At 39.2% G+C, this 24,419-nt stretch overlaps 1 protein-coding gene across 1 annotated transcript in view; it reads right to left on the bottom strand.

Moving 5' to 3' along the window:
* Window positions 1-216: 216 nt before the first annotated feature.
* Window positions 217-24,419, bottom strand: part of RfC3 (replication factor C subunit RfC3) — a 144,641-nt gene continuing 120,438 nt past the window's right edge. Inside the window, exons 10-11 of the mRNA XM_090384506.1 lie at window positions 16,382-16,436; window positions 217-326 (exon numbers count right to left, since the gene is read on the bottom strand). Of these exons, the coding sequence (XP_090240632.1) occupies window positions 230-326; window positions 16,382-16,436 (152 nt within the window). The 3' untranslated portion in view covers window positions 217-229. The remainder of the gene's footprint in view (window positions 327-16,381; window positions 16,437-24,419) is intronic.

Here is a 24,419-nt window from a genome sequence, read left to right as displayed (position 1 = left end):
CCTGTTTCATCATTAATCTGCCCCTGTTAGCTTTAATAAGCATATGTTATGCACTAATTAAAACATATTCTTATTTTTCAGTTAAAATAAACTTATATACGATTCTTCTCTCATGAAACACAAATGCACAATTCCTATTAATAAACTTTATTTGCAAATATATATACATAAAATAAGATTTAATTTTCTTATTTCATTTTATTAACACCTTCTGAGAAAAATTACTTTTTTATACTGATTCCACTACCATATCTCTGGCTATTTGGAAAGTTGAAATTAAGGAGCTTAGCTGGATCTTTTCATTTGTTCCTGATGCAAGTCGATGTCTAGAAGAAAAAAAAAAAAAAAAAAAAATATATATATATATATATATTTCCAATAGCAGAATTATAAATTTGTGCAAAAAAAATAATGATTAATACTAAAGACAAAATGGCAGTTAAAAACCTTGTTGTGAGCTTGTTGTTTGTTTGTTATTTGGTTTTTAGAAACATTAGCAACTAAGGCCATATTGCTCCGCGGATATGTGGTGGTCATTCCCTGACCTTTCCACATCCTCTGTATTTTTTTTATTTTTGTTTTTTTATGTGAACCCCAAACACGAGAGGAATTAGAACCTATAGTACTTAGTACCGTGTTTGGGTTGGAGGTTGAGAAGACGAAAGAAGATATTTGTTGACATTGGACTTGAACTTCTGTAGATTGTAATTTTCAGGAAATACGTATGAAGGAAGGTTGTTCCAGAAAACGGCAGTTGAATGAATAAATGAGGAAGATGAAAAGTTGGTTCTGTGGGTTTGAAGTTGGACAGTAAATGGATGTTGGCTGGTGGCGGCACGTGTTCGGACTGTTTTGAAAGAGAGAGCGGGAATTATAGAAGCCAATTCAGAAGAACAGTGCCCATGGAAGTATCTGTAGAAGAGGCATGCAGCAGACACAGTACGTCTATGAGAAAGCGAGGAGAGACTCTGTTAGAGATGAATCATTAATTAACCTAACTGCCCTCTTCTGAATGGAATCAAGAAGCCTGAGAGAGGTTTTGGGGGCACCACCCCAGATGTGGGAACAATATTCCACGGCAGGGCGGATTTGCGATTTATACAGAGTGAGCAGCTGTTTGGAAGAAAAATAACGCCGAGAGCGAAAGAGAAAACAAAGTTTTTTAGATGCAAGGAAGCAATATTTGTAATGTGCTTGTGCCAAGAGAGATTAGAAGTCAGGGTAATCCCGAAAAGAGATATATCTTTTTGCCTAGAAATCGGAGTGTCACTAAAGGTAAGCATAGGAGCAGAAGAATCCTTTTTGCGAGATATAAGACAAGACTGAGTTTTAGAAGGGTTGAAATCAACTAAGTTGTCTTTGCCCCACTGGAGAATTACCTGAAGATCGGCATTTAAGGAATTGGTAGCAGATTTTCGAGAAGTTGAAGCTGATTGAGCAGGACAAGGTTTCTCAAAATGGAAAGTGGAATGCAATGTGCTATCATCGGCAAAACTAGGGATAGGATTTCCAGTCAATGGAAGAAGGTCATTAATATACAAGAGGAAAAGAGTGGGGGAAAGAACTGAATCTTTGGGGACACCGGCATTAGTGGAGAAGTTAGAAGACAGAGAGCCATCACCCTCAGTGAGCGATCAGAGAGAAAACTGGATAACCAATTACTAAAAACAGTTGGCAAACCATAAGATGGAAGCTTGTTTAGAAGACCTTTATGCCAAACACGATCAAAAGCCTTTGAGATGTCAAGAGCGACTACTTGTGTTTCACCGAACCTTTCCATTGAATTAGTCCATAAATGGGTAACATAAGCCAGAATATCACCAGTGGATCGACACTGACGGAATCCATACTGGCGATCGTTGATCAGACGGAAGATTTCTAGGTAGTTTAAGAGTTGGCGGTTAATTGATTTCTCCATTGCTTTAGAAAGAGTAGAAGTAATTGCAATGGGACGATAATTGGATGGGAGGGATTTGTCACCCTTTATAGGAACTGGCTGGATATGAGCAAATTTCCAAGCAGAAGGAAAAACACCTTTGGAATAAGAAAGTGAAAAAGGCGGCATAGAATAGGAGTAAGTTCAGGCGCACAGGTTTTGAGAACAAGTGGAGAAATACCATCAGGACCTAGAGCTTTCTTAGCATCAAGATTCATCAAAATCCTTCTGACATCCTTTTGACGGAAGACCACAGGAGGCATTGAATGGAGTGTGTTGGGAATGGTGGGAGGTGTTTTACCAAGATCATTAATACATGAGCTGGAAGAAAAATGGGATGCTAGCGAGTCAGCTTTATCCTTGGCTGAGGTGACAACAGGACCATCTGGTTTGGACAGAGGTGGGAGCAGAGATGGGCAAAAGTTGCGGCCAATAGCTTTGGCAAGAGACCAGAATGCTCGGCTACCATTAGGGCAAGAAGCAAGTTTTCTACTCTTAGCCTGTTCAAACTCTAGTTTGGACTGATTAATAACTGCTTTACAACTGTTGCGCGCTTTGGCGTAGGCAAAAAATGACACTGAAGAATTAGAAACAAGCCAATTACGATATGCAACATTCTTCTCTTGAACAGCCTTAGCACATTTATTGGAAAACCAAGGTTTAGATAAAGGACGAGATTTTAAAGTGGAGTGTGGGATAAAGGATTCCAATCCTGCAAGAATAATTTCACTGACACGATCTGAGGAAACGTTGACATCAGAAGTTTTGAAACAGTAATCCGACCAAGGAAAAGAAGAAAAGAAGTCTCGCAGATCATCCCTTTTTGCATTCTTGTAATGCCAAACAACACGAGGTTGGGAATAGCCATGAGATAAAGGTTCCATTGGAGAAGAGACAATCACCAAGTTGTGATCTGAAGTGCCTAAGGGAGCTCTCACTTTGACCGTGTACTTAGAAGGGTTGTTTGTGAGAAAAAGATCAAGCATATTGGCTGTATGATTAGGATTGTCCGGCATTCTTGTAGATAAATGAACAATCTGTGCTAGGTCATTAGTAATTGCAAAAGCCTCAGCATCTCGACCTGCTGGGTCGGTGTGACTAGAAAATAGAAGCCAGCTGGAGTTGTGAACCTTAAAATCACCAAGGAAAATTACCTCACTGTTAGGAAAGTTGGACTGGAGAAAGTCAAGTTGCAAAGAGAGGAAGTCAAAGAGCTCCAAGCGATTAGTGGAGTTGGGAGAATGGTAGAGACAACAGATGAATTTGACACAGCGAGGTAGAGAGATTTTAAGCCAGATAAGATCAAAGAGAGGAGATTCTAAATTGCCAAGTCTCTGACAGGGAATATCAGAACGGACATATAGACAAGTACCACCTTTGAGGCGAAAGGAATCATACAGCGAATAATTTGGGCATCTGAGATGAGCAGTAGTTGAATCAACCGATAACTGAGATTCTGTCAGAAAAAGTACATGGGGTTTGGCAGACTGCAAGTGGAAATGGACATCGTTGAGATTAGAATTGAGACCACGTATATTTGTGAAATGAATTAGGAAGTGCTTGGGAGGTTTAGATCTTTTCGCAGATAACCTTGTTCTATTAGTGTGACCATTCATGATGTATTCAATGGTAAGAAAAAGTGGGTGGGACATGCTTTATGAAGTAATGAAATTTTTGGATATGGCGTACACGTGGTAAGAATATACCCAGATTCTTTACATAACGTGGCCTCGACAATGCTCCCCGCATACACACTACTCAGACTCCCTCCAGTCACTATCTGGCAGAGTAGATGTAGCAAGATTATACACTAGCTGATCCGGAAGCCTCCTAGAGAGTTACCAATAGTTTCGGTACGGTGTACTAACTAGCGGCCTGCCTGCGAACACTGTTTTAGAGCTGTACCCTCGAAATGTAAGGAATATTGGATCTCGCCATGACGTTCATCTTAACCTCAAAAGTCATCAATCATACTGCATGATGGAAGAGATAGGGAAGGGTTGACCGGAACTTAGCTCTAGAGACTAAACATGGGTTCCACCACTTCAAGCTTCCAATAAGCAAAGTGGTGGTATTTCACCGGTTGATGAGAGTCATCTACCACCTAGTACTGCCTGGTAACATAGAGGGTCAGCATTCCTCTATGTGGTGTGAGCGCCCCACCTCGACCCCTGCTTACGTTGGTTCACACCTGGGTGGTCACCCACCATGTACTTGTGCATGGAGGTTATGTTATGCCCAGGATTACTAACAGTCCCACCATCGTGAAGGTGCAAGCAGAGGATTTGGCTGTCACAGACCATCTGGACTTCGCAGAAATTGGGTCCACTTGACTTGAGTGTCACCCGAATATCAGTTCCATCAGTGTTTTAGACTCCTAGGTAGCAAGTACAGCTTGTCTGGCATATCTGAGAGAATGTCTGTGACAACCTCAAGGACCAATGAGCCCTGACCACCATTTGGTGGTCACGGGCTCGAACGCCGGTCTAATCAAGAAGCATGTGCTATGCACTGCTGCTCCTGGCTACGGAGGCGCCTTGTTGTGAGCAATTAGTACAAAATAAGGTATTTTATTGTTTACAGACAGTATTTAGTATCAATTATTAATTTCCAGCAATTTGTGATATTTATAAGGTGTGTTCAGGTTATTAGTGGAGTCCCTCAGGGTTCAGTGTTGGGTCCATTGTTGTTTTCTGTATTTATAAATAATATCGATGATGGTATATCAAGCTTAATGTCCAAGTTTGCAGACGATACAAAGATTGGCAGGGTTGTTAAGGACGCTACTGACGCTATGCTGCTGTAACGGGATCTGGAAAGGTTGAGCAGATGGACTGAGAGGTGGCAAATGAAGTTTAACATTGACAAATGTAAATTACTACATATGGGAAACAGCAACCCCAGAGCAACGTATCAACTCTGTGGTACTACACTGACAGTGGTAGAGAATGAAAAGGACCTGGGGGTAATTGTGCAGGCAGATATGAAGTTCTCTGAGCAGTGCAGACGGGCTGCAAGAGTAGCCCGTCATGGTGTTTTATCAATTTTTCTAGTAGGGATAGGGAGGTGATTATTCCCTTGTATAAGGCAATGGTCAGGCCGCACTTTGAGTACTGTATACAGGTGTGGAGGCCTCATTTCAAAAAGGATGTAGAGCTGCTGGAACGAGTACAGAGAAGGGCAACAAGGTTAGTGAATGGAATGAAGGGTTGCTCTTATGAAGAAAGGCTTAAGTTTTGCAAATTACAGTGTCTGGAGACTAGGCACCGGCGAGGTGATCTGATAGAGGTGTACAAAGCCTTGAATGGTTTGAGCATGCTCAGTGCTGATGGGATACTGCCTCTTGCTCAGAATAATTACCTGAGAGGGCATAAATTCAAATTGAGGAAAGACAGATGTAGGATAGATGTGCGGAAATTTGCCTTTAGCCAGCGGGTAGTTGGTTGGTGGAACAGACTTCCATCCCTTGTTGTGGAAGTTGATAGCCTAAATAAATTTAAGGCTCAGCTTGACAGGTATTTCGGAAGAACGGAGGGGTGAAGTGGAAGGGGTTTTGTTTTTTGTTTTTTTTTTTTTTGGCTGATGCTGAAAGCAACATATGCAAGAAAGCAACATATGCCTCTGCTAATGGTAATGCTAATGCTAATGCTAATATGGTTTCCAAATTTCTTTCTCATAAAATACACAAAATACAGAAATGAAACAACTAATTTTTCAACATAATCTCCTAGAAGGAACACACACTTTTTAAATATTTTTTTCCAAGCTGCAATGAAGGCTATTGCAAAGGCTTGTTTAGTCCCCTGGTGAATAGCTGAAGCAGCTGCTTGTTGGCTCGGCAGTTTCATCTGCCATGAAAAGTTCTATCCTTCATCATTGGAAACAACCAAATGTTATTAGGTGCAAGGTGACAGGCAATTATGGAGAATGTGAGATAACTCTGATTTTGTTTACTGTAAAAAAGATTTGTGCCTTACAGCACGATGAGGAGTTTGTTTGTTATTTGGATTTTAGGAGCATTAGCAACTAAGGCCATATTGTTCCGGGAATATGCGGTGGTCATTCCCTGGCCTTTCGCATCCTCCGTTTTTGGTGGTCACGGGCTTGAACCCCGGTCTATTATTATTATTATTTTCATATGATGCAAGGAAGCCTGAGGCTTATGCTGCACCAGGAAAAAAAAAAAAAGTTCCCGAGTAACCCTGTGTGAGAGAGAGAGAGAGAGAGAGAGAGAGAGTCAAAAGCAGAAGGGAATCACCAAGAAAGAGAAGAATGATGATATCCAGCTCAGGACCGTGGGTGTGCCAAGCCCATACTCACCAGATGCGAGCCCCCGGGATAATCAAGAAGCATGTGCTACGCACGATGGGGGGGGGGGAAGCACTGTCCTGATGGAATTGAATTTCATTTGTCTGTGCGGGAGTTGCTTCCGAAATGCTGGAAAAAGCTTTTTCTTCAGAATCTCTTGATGCAAGTTCCCTGTCACTGTAGTGCCCATGGGAACATAATTTGTAAAGTCTGTTTCATCAGTATTCCAGAAAACACCCATTATTTTCTCTGCAAGTGCAGAGAAAATGATGGGACTTTTTGGCAGTGGCGACTCAGCATGATTCCACTGGGCAGGCTGATGCTTGGCTACAAGATTTAGCAGTGGAATTCATGTCTCATCCATCGTAATCAAGGAGAAGAAACAATCATTTATGGGAAGCGTCTTGAGTGAGCACTGCTTCACACATTTTGATACAAATGTCTTTTTGCTCCTGAGAAAGCTGCCTTGAAACCATGGCTGATATTTTGCTTATTCTGAGATCTTCGCAAATGTACGGAGCCAACATAAATGCCTGTTGCAATTTCATCCACTGTTGATCTCCTGTCACCCAAAATAATTTCCTCTACCCAGCACATGTTGGTCTCACAATGCCTGATTCGAGGTACTGGTTGACTACCTTCATTCTCACAAGACTTCTGTCCCTCACGAAACTTTCACGCCCAGATAAACATATTTTACACATCCATAGTTCTGTCAGGAGCAACTTCTGACATTTCTCAATGAATTTGAATTCAATTCACTATTGTGATGATCCAGCATTAGCATTAGTAGAGGCATATGATGCAAGAAAGCAAGCTTATGCAGCATCAGCCAAAAAAAAAAACTTATACCATTTCAACCCTCTGTTCGTTCGAAATATCTGTCCAGCTGAGCCTTAAAATTTATTTAGGCTATCAACTTCCACAACAAGGGATGTAAGTCTTATGCACTTATGGGTCTCATGAAACATGGGAACACTTACTATACTATGCAATTGCCCAAACTATGAAGATCACAGATGAAATCTAATCACCAAAATACATGATCTACCTAGGGGTCACGAACAGCTCTTCATCAATAGAACTATTATGAAGCACCTAACTGCATACATGCAGGCAGTGTTTGAGGAGCATCATCAGACCATCACACAATTGCTGTGGATCCAAAATCCACGAAGTCCCCACCTTGGCTCCTGTCTAAACTAAATAACAAAGAATCAACGTTCACGGAATGTCACACGCTTCAGACATTTAACACCTGGTCTTGTCCAGTGTGGGATCAATGGCTGACCTGGGCCCAGGTGTGAGATTGAGATCTGCCAGGAAGACGTTCAACTCGAATCCCCATGATTAGATTCTCTGATAATGACTGCTGATGCTTGCTTCTGTTCAAATGCAGGAACCATGACTTCTCAGCACCAGGTACCCTAATATAGGATGTCTGTAAACAAAATATCCAGATCCTGATTTGAACCCCTGGCTGTGACACTGCTAATGTCTTAAAATATATGGAATCATGTACTAGCAATTGTCTGTTGACAGGTGTAAAGGCTAATCTGACATTTGGCACTAACAAAAGTTAGACAAGACCTGACAGTGCCATACTGGCTGTGCAGTATGCCTGCAAACTCTTCATCCTCCCCCGAAATGGACATGCTAACATGATGTGGAATCTATTGCAGACACTTTTGTGACAAGTGTGGGATTTGTGCTGATGCTTCTTGACTGAATCAGGATATTCTCTTTCCCTGGATGGACTTCTGTGAAACCTGTTTAAAACGTAGGAGATTTTTTCCACTAGACCATGCCTGTTTGGCCTGGCCTAGTGAACTGTAGATACCATATTCATATGGCATGTAGGGCTTACAATACTGAGATTCTGGGATCCCGTTCATTTTTTTTCCGGTATTCAAATCCTTCAAATATTTATCAGGATGGCTTCAGGGCAGGAGGCAGAGGGTTGTGATAAATTGCTATTCCTCAGATTGGGTTGATGTAAGAAGTGAGATTCCCCAAGGATCAGTATTGGGACCACTGTTGTTTTTAATTTTTATGAACGACATTGATGAAGAGATAGAGGGCGTGATGTGATGTCTAAATTTGCAGATGATGTTAAAATTGGTAGAGCAGTTAATGATCACTGTCAAGCTGAGCTTCTTCAGAGAGACCTAGATAGACTTCAGGAATGGTCAGAAAAATGGCAGCTATGCTTTAATCCAACAAAGTGTAAGGTATTACACCTGGGAAACAGTAATCCCAAAATAACTTATTCACTTTGTGGAGTTCAACTAAACCCAGTACTGGAGGAAAGGGACTTGGGTGTTACGATACGGTCAGACATGAAATTCTGTGAGCATTGTAAACAGGTTGCAAGGAAGTCCCATGGTGTCTTATCGATGATCTATCGAACTTTTGCAAGTAGAGATATATAAGACTTTTGTTAGACCACACTTGGAATACTGTGTTCAAGTATGGAGACCGTACCTAAAGAAAGACATCGAGCTTCTTGAAAGGGTGCAAAGATGGGTAACTCGCCTGGCGAGATCTGCTAAAGGGCGTCCTTATGAAGAAAGACTTTGAATATGTGGGTTGCAGAGTTTGGAAACTAGACACTTTAGAGGAGATTTGATTGAGGTGTTTAAGGCTCTGAGAGGTATCAGTAAAATGAATGAGGACGAAATTTTCAAGATTATAAATGATGCTAGAACTAAGGGACATAAATTCAAGTTACGGGGGGGGGGGGGAGATGTTTAGATTGGACTGCAGGGAGTTTTATTTTAGCCAGCGAGTTATAAATTACTGGAATAAGTTGCCTACATGGATGGTAGAGGCTGACAGTTTGGGGAAATTCAAAGGTCATCTGGATAGTACCTTCGGGTGAGGGAAACGCATAGGATGATAGGTAATTATTAGTTTTTATATATATATATATATATATATCATTGTTTTATTCGGTTTTTTTTTTTTTTTTTTTTTGGCTGGTGCATCATAAGCCATAAGCTTTCTTGCACCATGAAGCCATTACTAATACTAAATACTAATCCCGGTATTGATACAAAAATACCAGTTTTTCGGTACTAATTTAAAAAATAATTATCCAGGATTTATTCACATAAAGGTTATAAAATCAACAACAATAAATCATTAATACTGCTGAATTTGCAAATGAGGGATTGTTATACACAGTACAAATGCAATGGAAACCTGAAAACGTCATGAAACTGTAAGACAAAATCTTACAAATATATTTCTCTTAGTAAGTGGAATGTGTGTGGAAGTAAAGCACTTAAGGAATAAAGAAAACATCATTACGGAAATATTTTTTTATTAGTGGCAGTAGGCCTGGTATTGCAATTAAGGAATATGGCGAACAGTGGTGTGGCAGGTGCGGAAGGGTTAAAATTAAAAGCTTCTCGAACAATAGTTTAATCCCTCCATTACACTGCTACTTGAGGATGCGGCACTCCGTGCATTTTGGGTATGGAGCAGTTCAAAGGTATTGTGAACAGGTGATCTTGAGGTAAAAGATGAAAGCATTTCGTTGTGTGGGAAAAATATTCTGTTTTTCCCAAAGGAAGAAGAGTGAGTTTAAAGAATAACACTGTGATTGGGTCAGGTTTAAATTAGATTATGAGAAAAAAAAGTGTCCGGCCAAGAAAAGCAGCAAAGACTTTTCTGCTTATATTAAGAGTAGAAGGAAGGGGTTGAATCACATTGGGCCACTTGGTGTCTATGGGATAACTGTTTGATGACCCTGCTCAGGTTGCAGACAAATTGAATAGCTATTTTGCATCTACATTCACACATGAGGAATTCTTTAGGGAAGTGTATGCCAGAAGTTTATCAAACTCTAATGAGGAGCTGAATGACTTTGTGATAACTGAAAGGAAAGTTGAGGAGAAGTTATTGAAGGTGGACCTGAAAGTGATTGAGTCAGGTTTAAATTAGAGAGGGGATGATAGGTAAATGCGTGCAAACCCCTCTGGGTTTTGCACATAAGCTTGCTTTTGAAAAAGTAGTACAAGGGGCAATTGTAACTTGCAATCAATTCAATAAATAAATAAATGAGAAGGAAATAAATAAGGTGCTTGCACCAAAAGAAAGGTTTGTGGTTGTTGTTCAGAGGGGTTGCAGGCTTCCAGTGGTAGTTCTGGGTTCAGTTTGGGTCCAGTTCTGGGAGTGTCCAGCAATATAGTGAAGGGTTCTGCCAGGCATGTTCCTGTGCTAGAAGTTAATCCAGAAGTTGAATAACAAGCCAGTCAGATAGTGCCCTGGCTTCTACTACTGCTGTGGTAATTTCCTTCAGTATTAACAGAGAACTGTTCTCAAAATCCCGAAATATGAAGTACTGGAAGAGCTATACAGCAGAGATGCAGAGTTCAACTAAGAAGAGAGAGAAAGACATCACCGTACTCTGTGAAAGGAACCTGCACAAAGGAATTCCACCGTGAACTGTATTGTATTGGAAATGGTACTTAGATAAAGATAAAGTGGGAGATTATTTTAGAGTATGGTTGAAGTTGTAAAGAAAATTGATATTGCAAAATTAAGAGAGATTACGTGGACTTGTTAGCATTAAGTTAGCGACTGTATGAAGAGATATTAGTGAATAAGAGAAATATGAGGAAGTGATTAAGATTGAATTAGTTTAGTGTTTGAAGCTGTGGAGAGAGTTGAGATTGTTAATTGAGAGAAATTATGGAAATGATAGCATGTAGTAACAGATTAAATGAGAAAAATGAATGGATTAGATGTAAATGAATACCAGTTATGTAAGTAGTTTTGTATGATAAATGACTTTTGTTTTATATTTGTGTCATTGCTCTTGAGAAACTGACAGCTGACATATAATATATATACATGATATGTTTGTTTGTTATTTGGTTTTTAGGAGCACTAGCAACTAAGACCATATTGCTCCGGGAATATGCAGTGGTCATTCCCTGACCTTTCCGCATCCTCCATATTTGGTGGTGACGGGCTCAAACCCCAGTCTAATCAAGAAGCGTGTGCTACGCACTGCTGCTCCTTCCCACCTGGCTACAGAGGCGCCTTATACATGATATATAATGTATATACTTATGTGTGTGTGTGGGGGGGGGATATCCCTCAACTCCTGGAAATTTTTTAATGCAGTGAGGTAGCTTGTAGGGCTTAGTGCTTGAGGGGAGCTGCTGTATGAGAATCATAACAATGGTCACTGACGGCGATACTAAGGTACAGGGAAATAAAAATTAATAAATAAATAAATAACCCCCTCACAACTTAGATTTGGTTTCCTCACCAAGCTTAACTGTCATTCCCTTTCTTTCGTTAATACGGATATAGTGCCATAAAAATTCAAAAAGGAAATAAGGTTTTTTGTTTTTTTTTTAAGATTTTGTACTGAGACAGTCATAGATGAGTTGCAGTTTAAAGCACCAACCACCAGCAGAGAATCCAAAAGGGCGTTTTCTGCTGCTAATTAAATATGTACCAAAATTAGATACAGTTTAAACCATAACACTATTGAGTTTCTTAAGAGTTCACTTTATTTGGACAGGTAGTGTGGATGCTTATTTTTTTGTTTTTAGAATAACTGTATGTTTAATAATTTTTGCTAGAATATTTATTATCGTAATAAAAGTTTGATTTAAAACGTGAATTCAAGTAATTACTTGTTTTTTCCTTACTTTATTGCACTTAATTGTCATCAAAATTTACTGCGAAAAATATTTTTATTTTTGGAATACCGGTATTGTGTGAGCCCTAATGGCATGGGACGACATGCTTGCTAGTGCTGAACCCTGGTGCAGGATGTTGACTACCATGCAGTGACTGTTTGGTTTTTTTTTTTAGGAGCATTAGCAACTGAGGCTATATTGCTCCGGGATATGCGGTGGTCATTCGCTGACCTTTCCGCATCCTCCGTATTTGGTGGTGACAGGCTCGAACCCCGGTCTAATCAAGAAGCGTGTGCTACGCACTGCTGCTCCTTCCCACCTGGCTACGGAGGCGCCTCGCAGTGACTGTGAAGAGCACCCTATCCCTATGATTTTTCTACCCACTAGGGGATTTCTCCCCCAGGAATCACCCCTTATTCTCCTCATCCTATTTCACCTCCCACTATACTCTACCCCCTGCACTCTGTTTCAATATTTTTTTTTTTTTTTTACACAGGGCACTCTGTCCCTATGACTTTGCACTTTCATTCCTATCCTAAGGGACCCTCATCCCATTTCCATACTTCATTTGGTGGGTTCCTCCTGCTAACCCCCTGACTACTTTGTCTTTCCCCTACTACTCTCATGCTGTCACCCCACAATCTTTTTGTTTTTTAAACTACTTGTACCCTCCCTAGAAAGCTCAGGTAACCCTGAGGTTAGCTACACCAGTGAATCACCCTACTTACCTGGCCTAGCTCCTCATGCCAGTTATTTATTTTTTTTTTTTGGTTTTTAGGAGCATTAGCAACTAAGGCCATATTGCTCAGAGAATATGCGGTGGTCATTTCCTGATCTTTCCGCATCCTCTGTATTTGGTGGTGACGGGCTCGAACCCCGGTTTAATCAAGAAGCGTGTGTTATACACTGCTGCTCCTTCCCACCTGGCTACGGAGGTGCCCCTCATGCCAGTGAACAGTAATTAGTGGTCAGTGGTGTTCCATGGGCCTCTAGGCTAAGTGGCCAGATGAACAACATAAAGAGCAATCAATTCAAATATTTTATTTTTGTTTTGTTGACTGTGCATGTGCGATCAGAAAAGCACTTTATCCCCTGGCCATTTTTCCAGCCATGGAGGAACTCTGCTTTCATATATGCACTTCACTGTTGGTGTATATGAGTATATCTTCAGCAAAACCAACATAACCTCCACAACAAACCATACACAACCTGGCCTTTATAGAGTGCTGTATGCATCACTTAGAAACTATCATGAAGTTGGGGAACCACTGGTGCCACTATTCAATACACACTATACACAATTCACTACACTATACTAATGCTACATCACAGGGTGTAGGATCAGTGTAATGTAATGTAAGTTTTGTAATTTTGCAAAAGCATACAAGAACTCAATTCTTTATCTAATGTAGTTATTGAGAATAAAAAGGTATCAATTATTTCAACTTAAAAACTCTACAAGGTGTTTTATAAGGTGTCTGAAATATAAAGAATCATAATACTTCAAAAATTAACAATAATGAAACCACTTAAATTATCAATCTGTGGTTTTCATACACACAGATGGTCGATGGGTGTGCATTTCTGAGAGAAGAAAAAGCTGTGCAACTCTTGTCCAAGAAGATGGATAATTTGGCACACAATATAAAAAAAGAGCGCACCAATTCTTGGTGCACTCTTTTTTATATTGAAAAATTAGAAAAACAAACCTTTTATCTTCTCCACAGAAAATGGTCATAGCTACTTTGCCAACTGTTAAGGACCAAACTGTAAGAAGAAAGGCCCTAGGACAGCGGTGTAAAATACTTCAAGAACTGCAATAGTATCCATACAATGTATAAATTACAGAAAGAAATATGTTAGATATTTTAGCATAACCCTTGCACAAAAATACAAATCTCCTGACTAGCAAAATATATAATGATTCATATAATTTATGGAATTTTATTTAAAAATCATAAAATTTAATGAGCCCCTTATGCTACTATTTTCATACAAATACAGTGCTGGAAACTTGTAAAAGCAAACATTAAGACTGTATAAGTGTTTCATGGCTGCATATTCGACATTCCTGGTCTAGGACCATATTTTGTTTGTGGCACACCATACACTAACATTAGAAATGCTTCAGCATCTTGTGCAAAACTGAAATTGCATTATAACATTATATAGATATATTTTTAGCATTAGTAGTGGTATATGATGCAAGAAAGAAAGCTATACAGCATCAGCCAAAAAAAAAAAAAAACCCTATTCCCATTTCACCTATCCATTTGCTCCAACGTTTGTAGTTCCTCCTTGAATCTATTTAAGCTATCAACTTCTGCAGTGACAGGTGGAAGTTTGTTCCAGCAATCAACCACTTGCTGGCTAAAGGCAAATTTCCACCTAGTTCCCAGACACTGCAATTTGCATAACTTAAGCCTTTCTTGGTAAGAGCATCCCTTTGTTCCCCTCACCAATCTTGTTGCCCTTCTCTGTACTCATTTCAGCAGCTCTACATCCTTTCTAAAATGAGGCCTCCAGACCTGTACTCAAGGTGTAACCTGACCATTGCCTTATACAAAGAGACAATCACCTTCTTATCCCTGCTAGCAAAGTTATTGTATATCACTGACAAGACCCCATGAGCTGCTCTTTTTAAACAACTTGTACCCTCCCTAGAAAGCTCAGGTAACCCTGAGGTTAGCTCGACCAGTGAATCACCCTACTTACCTGGCCCAGCTCCTCATGCCAGTGTCTGCACTGCTCTGCAAACTTCATATCTGACTGCACAATCACACCTAGGTCTTTTTCATTCTCCACTACCCTGAGTATAGTATGACACAGTTGGTACGTTACGCTGGGGGTTACTGCTACCCATATACAGCACTTTGCATTTGTCAATGTTAAAGTTCAGTTGCCACCTCTCAGCCCATCTGCCCAACTTTTCTAGATCCCTTTTCAGCAGCAGTGTACCGTAACTACTGTCGTTAACCATGCCAATCTTTGTATCATCTGCAAAATTGGACATTAAGCCTGATATACCTTCATCAAAATCATTGATAAATATAGGAAACAACAATGGTCCTAACACCGAATCCTGAAGGACTCTGCTAATAACATTAGTCCACAAAGAGCAGTGTCCATTGATTACTACTCTCTGTCTTCTTGCACTCAACCATCCCTTTATTCATAGCATCAACTTGCCTTTAATGCCATACTGCTCCAACTTGTACAGCAGTCTTTTATATGTAACAGTATCAAAAGCTTTCCTGAAATCCAAGTATATGATATCAAAATTATTTTTTGGATCCAGTTCCTTTGTGACCACATCATAGTATCCAATCAAATTGGTCAGGCAAGACTGCCTCTTGACAAACCCTTTCTGTCTGAACTATAACTGCAGTCTTGTTTAGATGATCCTGCATTACTTCTTAACCAGTGATTCCATTATTCTGCCTGGAACAGAAGTTAAACAAACAGGTCTGTAAATACTTGTCACTGTTTGATCTCCCCTTTGTGAATTGGGGATATATTTGTACATTTCCAGTCTGTGGGGACCTCCCCTGAATCCAAGGATGCTCTCAATTATGGCTAAGGGTGTGCTTACTTCCTTTGCCACCTCCTTTAATACAACTGGATAGATCCCTTCCACCCCAGTGCCTTTCTTGTGTTTAACTTCAGCAATTTCTCCTCCACTTTCCTCTCAGTTATTACAAATCATTTAACTCCCTGTTAGTGTCTGAGAAACTTTTGGCCTCCATCTCCCTACAGAATTACTCATGTGTGAATGTAGATGCAAAATACTCATTCAGTTTGTCATCTACCTGAGCAGGATCATTAACAGTTGAATCATAATCAGCGATATCAAGTGGACCAGTCTGATTCATCCTCTTTCTTTCTTTATATAAGTAAAAGAGTCTGCTGTTTTTCTTTGCATCCTTTGCCAAAGATTTCTCATAATCTGCCTTCACTTACCTAACCTCCTTTGTGACGATTACGGACTAGTTTATATCTACTATACGCTTCTGTGTCACCTGATAATTTATATGCACCCCATGCATTTTTCTTCTCTGCCACATGTCTCTTTAGTTCATCTGACTTCCAAAACCTTGAACAGTATTTCTTAGTTGGTATGAAAAGCCTAGCAGCTTCCTGAATGCTTCCCATTTAGAATTTGCTGTTGGTAACATAGTTCATCTCACTGTATAGAATTTAGAAACGGTCTGAGACCACCAGAGTGACCTTTAAAAAAAGAAAAAACCCTTTTTTATTCAAGTCAGATCAAGTCAAAATAAGAACATATTAACATTTAATTTATATACAGTGTTCATTTTTACAAAATTTCTACAGTCCACAAAGAAACTGAGCCGAAACTGAAAACCCATGTGTATTCCAGGAATTCACTTGTGAAAGTGTTAACAAACAAAATTAATGAATGTTTATATAACCTGACCTAAGCTATTAAGCTGGTGAATAAGCATATACTTACTCAATATCTGCTAATTTCTCTAAAATTTCGATCTTGACGTTGGTTGGGAATTCAACTGCAATAAAACTTGATTTAATATTTTAAACTAGAAGCAAAAGAATTTCTTTTTAAAAACTATTTATTCATGGCATTATGTAATGGTCAACTGTTGCAATAAAATACACTCATAATCAAATTCTACCTAACACCCCTCTGAAAACAGTATTTGGTGTAAACAACTGTCCATTAAAAATTCTCTTATTTACTCTTTAAAATAATTTTCATGATTAAACATAAAAATAATAGATTTCTGACATATCTGACCCATGAAATCATAACAGCTGTCCATTGACACATACTATATTTAGAAGGAAAAGTCCACTTTACCAAATGTTAGAGCAATGTGATGTCTGTAAACTTGGAAAAGGTTTACAGGCTGGAGAGGAAGGGCAATCTGCACAATGTATAGGGATCACAGAGAGTCCCAGAGGAGGCTGAGCCACCCCAAGACTTTTCTAAGTGTCTTCCTGGTTTAACTGAAAAGATACCAACTTCTTGGTACAGGGAGATATGAAAGATGTGAATCTAGTTCTACCCTGTGTGCTACTAAAAACAGACATGTTACACCACTGTAGGAAACCTTGAGGTAGTAAAGAAATAATAAAGTATAACTCAGTCATGTGAACTCATATGCTGGAGCATGCATAATTAAGGATGTCTACCACAGTGCATTCTTTAATCCTGGAAAATTTCTTAGTATTTTTATGACTTTAATGAACACATCCATTTTTTTTTTTTTTTTTTTAAATAGATAGTTGGTGCTGGGTAAGTAGGACAATCAGTAAGATGTTATTCAGAGAAGGGAAGTATCAGAATACCTGTGCACCTTTTAAATGCTAACTATGTTGACAATGATATTTGTAAATTCACTTACAAATCAATCTAGGGTGTGGTAGTGTAAAACATATGTTGAAAACAGAAAAACTTAAAAATTTAAATATCTTGTTTTTATTGGAGTGTACTGTTGACTCTGGGAGTGCAACAAATCTTCATGAGGAAACTGCGCAGCAGGAAAAATCAAGAACAGTTTTAAAAGTGTTCACAGTTTTAATACCAGTAAATACTAAAGATGAGCTGTTTGTTTATTGTTTGTTTGATTTATTGGTGCATCAGCAACTTAGGCTATAATGCACTAATTACTGTCTGATATTTCCTTCGTTTTTCTTACAGGAGATAGCGGTTCAGATAAGGTGATATTTATTAATAAATTTTAGAAAAAGAAAAATGTCATTCATGTTCTCTCGATCTCCTAGGACACACACTGTAGTTTTGATATTGCGGGCATTCTATGATGATATGCTTTACTGTAGTGGGCATAAACAATTACTGCATTGTGGAGGGTCACTGTTTGTTAGTAGATAGCTATGAGTGAGGAAAGTATGACCAATGTGTAATCTGGCTAGAATAGTTTCTTCCTTTCTGTTTCGTCTCAGGCTGGATTGCCACTGTTTAGGTTCTCTCTTGATTTCAAAAAGTTTATTATTTGTCTGAACTTTCCACATGCATGTCCATACTTCTTTATATGTCTGTTTGATAAAGGACTTATGATCACTATAAGGAGTCCTGAAATTAGATAGCATCACATTTGTAGCAATTTTAGCAGCTAAATCTGCCTGCTCGTTTCCTAGGATTCCAACGTGTCCAGGGATCCAGCAAAATATTACAAGCTGTCCACGTCCATGAAGTGTAAATAACTGTGCCAAAATTTTCTGTATCAGAGGATGACTAGGGAAGGATTTACACTGTAGAGCATTAACAGCACTCAACGAGTCCGTATATATGATGGATTTAGCGTACGAGGCTTCTTTTATATTCTCTAGGGCTAGTAGAATACCATATAACTCTGAGGTATAAGTACTGCATTCTGGTGGGAGCTGTCTGGAGATGGTGGCATTTGGTAATACTACAGCTGTGCCGACTTTATTACCAGTTTTGGATCCATCTGTGTATAGCTGAATGAAGCTGCTAAACTCGGTGGAGTGAGCCATATGTATTTGTCTAATGTTGATATCGGGGAAGTTATTCTTTCCCCATTGCTGAAAAAGTCTATCAATATGTACTGGAGCCATGGAAAGCCATGGCTGGGTTTCCATGCTAGTATCCTGGAGAGTGTTAGAAAACTTCAGGCCCCAGCTTGTGATCAAAGCCTGAAGCCTAATGCCAGATGGTTTGTTGTAACGCCGTTTAGTTTGATAGATTTCTCTCCATTTTGGCATGAAGAGGCATTGCCACATGGGATGATGTGGGAGACTGCTGATTTTGGCTGCATAATTTAGTTTTTTTTTTTGGTAGTTGTTGGCGCATAGGCTTCTGTGGCCATAATGCACCTCCCAAGGTTTTTGCAGTACTTTGATCCAAGCCTGAGGCGGGAATCGAACCCGCGACCTTTGGGTTGCCGGGCAGGCACTTTACCCACCCGGCCAGCCCGGTCGGCTGCATAATTTAGTAGTAGTTTCTTGCCTAAGGTGTAACTGTGGTTCATAGGCTTCGGTACAGAGGCTTAAGATTGGTGATGTGCGAAAAGCCCCCAGTGCAACTCTTAGTGCACTGGGATGTACAGGATAGAGCCATTTCAATACACTTGGCCTGGTTGAGTCATATGCAGGAGACCCATAGTCTAACCGGGATCTGATCAGTGAGCGGTATAGATATAACAGCATGTAACGATCTGCACCCCATGACATAGAAGAAATTACTCTGAATAGATTTAGTTTTCTAAGACAACTTGTACAAATATGTTTTATATGTTCCAGGAAGTTTAATTTTTTATCAAATATCACACCAAGAAATCTAATACTAGGTTGGAAAGCAATACAATGAGAATCCAACTGAAGGTTTGGATCCGGATGTAAAGAACGTTTGCGGCAGAAGTGCACAGCAGTCGTTTTTGGTTTAGAAAGCCGATATCCATTATTTTTGCCCCAAGAGACTATTTTGTTAATGGTGCCTTGTAGTTGTCTTTCAATAAGTCTCATATTTTGAGAATGACATGACATGGCAAGATCGTCAGCGTACAAGTATGCGTCAACTGTGTTAGGTATGCACTTGGTAATAGAATCAATCCTAATGGCAAAGAGTGTGGCGCTCAACACTGATCCTTGGGGAACTCCCTCTTCTTGTACATATGCTCGAGATAATGAAGAGTGGAATCGGACCTGAAAGGATCTATTGCCTAGAAAGTTCTTAATAAATTTTGGAAGATGACCCCGAAGTCCAGATTTATGCAAGTCCTGAAGAATCCCATATCGCCAAGTTGTATCAAAGGCTTTTTCGATGTCAACACATACCATGACTAGGTGTTAATTTCTCAGGAACGCGTTCCAGATATTTGTTTCGGCCTTGATAATGAGATCAAGCGTACATCTTTTTTCTCTGGAAACCATACTGACTTGGGCTTAGAATGTTTTGAGTCTCTAAAAACCATGTCAGTCTGGCGTTAATTATTTTTTCCAATGTTTTTCCCAGACAACTGGTTAGAGAAATAGGACGGTAATTTTTGGGATCTGTGTGGTCTTTCCCTGGTTTCGGGAATGCTAGCACATAAGAATGGCACCAGCTAGCGGGGTAATACTCCTCCAAGAAAATTCTGTTATACAGTTGTAAGAGTACAGTTAATGATTCCTCACTTAAATGAGAGATCATGGTGTAATAAATCCCGTCGGGACCTGGAGCACTGTTTTTCACTCGTGCAAGTGCATTACACAATTCATTCATGGTCAGAGGCAGATTATAAGAATGAAGGATGACAGTATTAAAATTTAGTTTGTATTTTTCTGTCTGGGATTTTAGCAATTGAAATGCTGGTTCATATGTGGCAACAGCTGAAAGCGTTTCAAACGTAGTACCTAAGGCATTGGCAATTTCTGTAGGTTCAGAGAATAGAAGAAGTTGTCTGCAAGTATTTACCATTAATTCTTTTGATTTTTTTCCAAATTGTAGAAGTATCTGTGGATCTGTTTATGGTGGAGGCATAATGTGCCCATGCTTCTTTTTTACTCTCCCGTCTTATATGACGAGCTTTAGCTCTGACTCTCTTAAACTGTAGGAGGTTAGCTGTGGTTGGATGTTTTCGAAAAATATTCCAATATTTGTTCCTTTCTTTTTTAGCACTGTTGCATGCTTCGTTCCACCACATTTTTGGATGAAACCAGATTTTGGATGATGATTTTGGTATAGCAGTCTCGGATGCTTTCATTATTTTATCTGTAATGTAGCTTACTGCAGAGTCAATTGTGTGGGTTGCTATGAAGACAGTATGTAAGTGAGCTATTTCTTGGTATTTAATCCAGTTAGCCTTAGCAAATTTCCAGGTTGTCCTAATTTCAACCTAATTCCAGGTTGAGGAGTACATTTGTAGAACTTATACAGAAAGTACAGATGATAGGAAAGTGATCGCTACCGCGAGGGTTATTAGTAACGGTCCAGTCTATGAGAGGAAATATCACTGGAGAGCACATTGAAAGATCAATAGCAGAGCGTGCGCCAGATGGTAAATGCACATATGTGTGAGCACCAGTGTTTAAAATTGTCAGGTTATGTTTATCTAAAATTTTTTCAATTATCTGTCCTCTGGAGTCAAGATGTTGAGAACCCCATAGCGGGTGATGGCCATTCCAGTCACCCATAATACAAAAGGGAGCAGGTATTTGCATTACTAAATTATCTAAATCAGCAAAGGTGTATGTATGATTTGGTGATAGATACAATGAAACTAATGTTATTGTGATTCCGAAGGTGACACAATTGCCTCTAAAGATGTTTGTAGGGAGATAGGTCTATGGGGCACCAAAGAGTTCACTATGAGTGCTACTCCTCCATGAGCTAAATTAGATGAGTTTCTATCTTTTCTATACACATCGTAATGCTTAATTTTCATAGATATTGCATTTGTGAGATTTGTTTCTTGAATGCATACTGCAACAGGCTTGTATTCAGATAGGAGATCGTAAAAGTCGTCAAAGTTAGCATGGAGCCAACGACAATTCCATTGAATAACTGTATCCATTGTTTGGTTTTAGCTAGTGTCTGCTAACTTCCGTGAGGTAGTTTGCTTACGCCTGTCTATTTTTCCTTTATCCTTCTTTGAGAAGACTGGTCTGCTTGTGTCAATGTCACCTTCTGGATGAATTTCAAGAAATGTGTCATCTTTATCTGCTTTTTCATCAGTGTCCATGGTATCAGATCTAAATGTGTGTGTGTATCAGTTCTTTCAGAGCTCTTAGTTTGTACTTTCGGTTGCTGATTGGGATTCTTATCTGGAGGTATTGTTACCGGTGTATTTACTTCTTGGGTTGCATATTTGGAGGGAGATTGTTCTTTTAATGAAGTAAGTAATGATTTCGCCCAACCAGATATAGAGATATTTGGAGGGTACGGAGCAGTCGGTCTGAGTTGATATTGTGTGTAGCTGTTGAGTAACTGATGCGTATGTAGATGATTTAGTAGGGATTGCAAAGTGTTTCTTTGCCTCTTGATATGACACTTTGTTCTCTATTTTATATTTCTGAATGTTCTTCTCTCTTTTCCATTGGATACAGTCCTTAGAAAAGGCAGAATGATTTCCCTGGCAGTTAGGACAGTTTTGGGTTTCATTATTACAGTCCGTATGTGTGTGTGTTCTTTTGAACCACAAGAAGCACAAGTGACTATATCTCTGCAAACAGTTTGCGAATGACCAAATTTTTGGCACTTAAAGCACTGAACTGGGTTGGGAATGTACGGTCGAACATGGCATCTGAGATATCCAGCTTTTATAGTTGCGGGGAGATTTGGTGACTTAAATGTCAATATGACTGTTCGTGTAGGGACAGGCTATCCATCTTTTTTGATGACAATTCTTTTTGCCTGGACTACATTTTGGTTGCTTAATTCAGAGACAAGTTCATCCTCTGATACATTTAGAAGATCCCATTCAGATATTACCCCTTTAGAGGAGTTCAAGGTAGCACGTGGGGTAACCTTTGTGGGAATTCCACCAAAGGTAGATATTTTCAAGAGTCTTTCAGCATGTCTGTGTTCACTCATCTCCACTAACAGGTCTCCAGATCTTAGTCGCCGAACCATTTTTGGAGGCCCAGCCACACTTTCGAGACATTTCTGAATCAAAAATGGGGAGAGCTTACTCAATGGTTGGTCTGTGGAGGAATGCAATATTAAGAAGAGAGGAGCAGAAAAATCTGTCCCTTCTTTTTTTTTGTCTCTTAGCATGGGATTTATTCAAATTATCATGGTCGTCATGTCTACTTGAATCTGGATCAAGAGATCCATAGTAGGACTGTTTTGTGTTGTCCATAGTTGCTCCTTTTAGTCCCGGGAGAGTGGATTTCTTCTCCCAGGCTTCCAGCCCCGCCATGTGGAGGCAGGAGCGGTGCCACCAGTGACCAAGTGATAAGGTTGTTAGTGTTAGTGCGTTAGTAGATTAGTCTTATATACAAGAAGAAAGGTGGCTTTCCTTTCTGTTGCGTAAGCTGACTTCTTTACTTTAGAAGAGCAAAATTATATAACTTTGGAAATTAGAAAATAACGTTCAACTACAATCAATCGCTCTTTTAAGAAAATCGCTTTCAAATCACTGAAGAATCGCTTTAGTCACTCGCTTGGCACTCGGGGCCACTAAAGATGAGCAGGCTCAGTGTGTTCAGAAAAGGCAGAGACAGTGTTGTCAGTGTAGCTTGAGCATCCAAAACCAAAACAATGGGGCTGGTTTTGATGCTCAAAGACAAAACTGTTTGTTTTATAAGAAAAAGCTAGAAATTCATATGAAGGGGTAAAAAAAAATGAATCAGATATTCAATTATTTAATGCAAATCCCGGTTTTTGATTGCTTTCTAAAGTGCAGTAACTTGCATAATATTAAATAACTGGAGAATTCACAGCTGCAGATGCTGAAGCAGCAAATAATTTCCCCAAAATTTTGGATAAAATAGCTTTATACTGGAAGAAAATACTGAATAAAACATATTTCAGAAGGGAAAAATGAATGCAGATTTAAAGCAACCAAACTTACTCTTCTCTTGGAAGCAATGCAGAAGGTAATTTTAACTCAGTAGTGGTGGAGGCAGCCCAAATCGGTTTTTTAATTTCTAAAAGTTTTTGGTTTTTTGAATTTTGCTGGAGAATACCAATACGTCATATTTTCTTAATAGATTGCAATGATTGTGGTAACTTTTTATTTTTTTAATAAAAATTAAATATTTAGAAATGCTAATTTTTTACACCCTTTATTATAAAAAATAATAATTCTGCTGAAAATAAAAAAAAAAAAATAAAAAATTAGACAAAATATAAATGAGTCTATTTGTCTCCTTTACTTTACAATTAAAAACACTAGTTAAACATTTGAAATTTAAGATGTGGGCAAGTGCATATATTTCTGCTTATTATGTGTACAAATACTTAAAAAAAAAAAAAAAAAAAAAAATATATATATATATATATATATATATACATACATACATACATACATACAGGGTGTCTCAAAAATACATGGCATAACTTCAGGAATGAGTTCCTCATATGTAGACAATAAAAATATTTTATATATATCAACATGGTTCCGGAAATGATTGGCTCCCGAGTTATTAACCGGAATGTCTTATCTCCCGCAGATGATTTCCTTCATCACAAGGTACTGACAGAATCTGGTGGTTTTCCATTCCGACCATGTACTCAAATCAGGAGTAAGCGGATATGCACTTTATGTACGGTTTGGCAGACGGCAATGCTCTGGAGGTTTGTCGTTTGTACCACGAAAGGTTCTCAGAACGAAGATGTCCAGACAGGAAAACGTTCGAAGGTATCCTTCGCTACCTTTGTGAACATGGGACAATTACACCTTTTGCTGCTGACAGAGGACGACCGAGATCTATGACTCTCTAAGTAGAGGAGGAGATTTTGGATGTTGTGCATGCCACTCCTAGAATCAGCACATGTAGAATAGCAATGCAACTGGCTGTTCAACGTTCGACACTGCTGCAAGAACCACTGGCAGAAAATTACT

Source organism: Mastigoproctus giganteus, chromosome 1 (genome assembly GCF_048544385.1).
Source record: "Mastigoproctus giganteus isolate SK-2022 chromosome 1, ASM4854438v1, whole genome shotgun sequence".
In the NCBI taxonomy this organism is placed as follows: domain Eukaryota; kingdom Metazoa; phylum Arthropoda; class Arachnida; order Uropygi; family Thelyphonidae; genus Mastigoproctus; species Mastigoproctus giganteus.
This window is presented reverse-complemented; position numbering and strand designations above follow the sequence as displayed.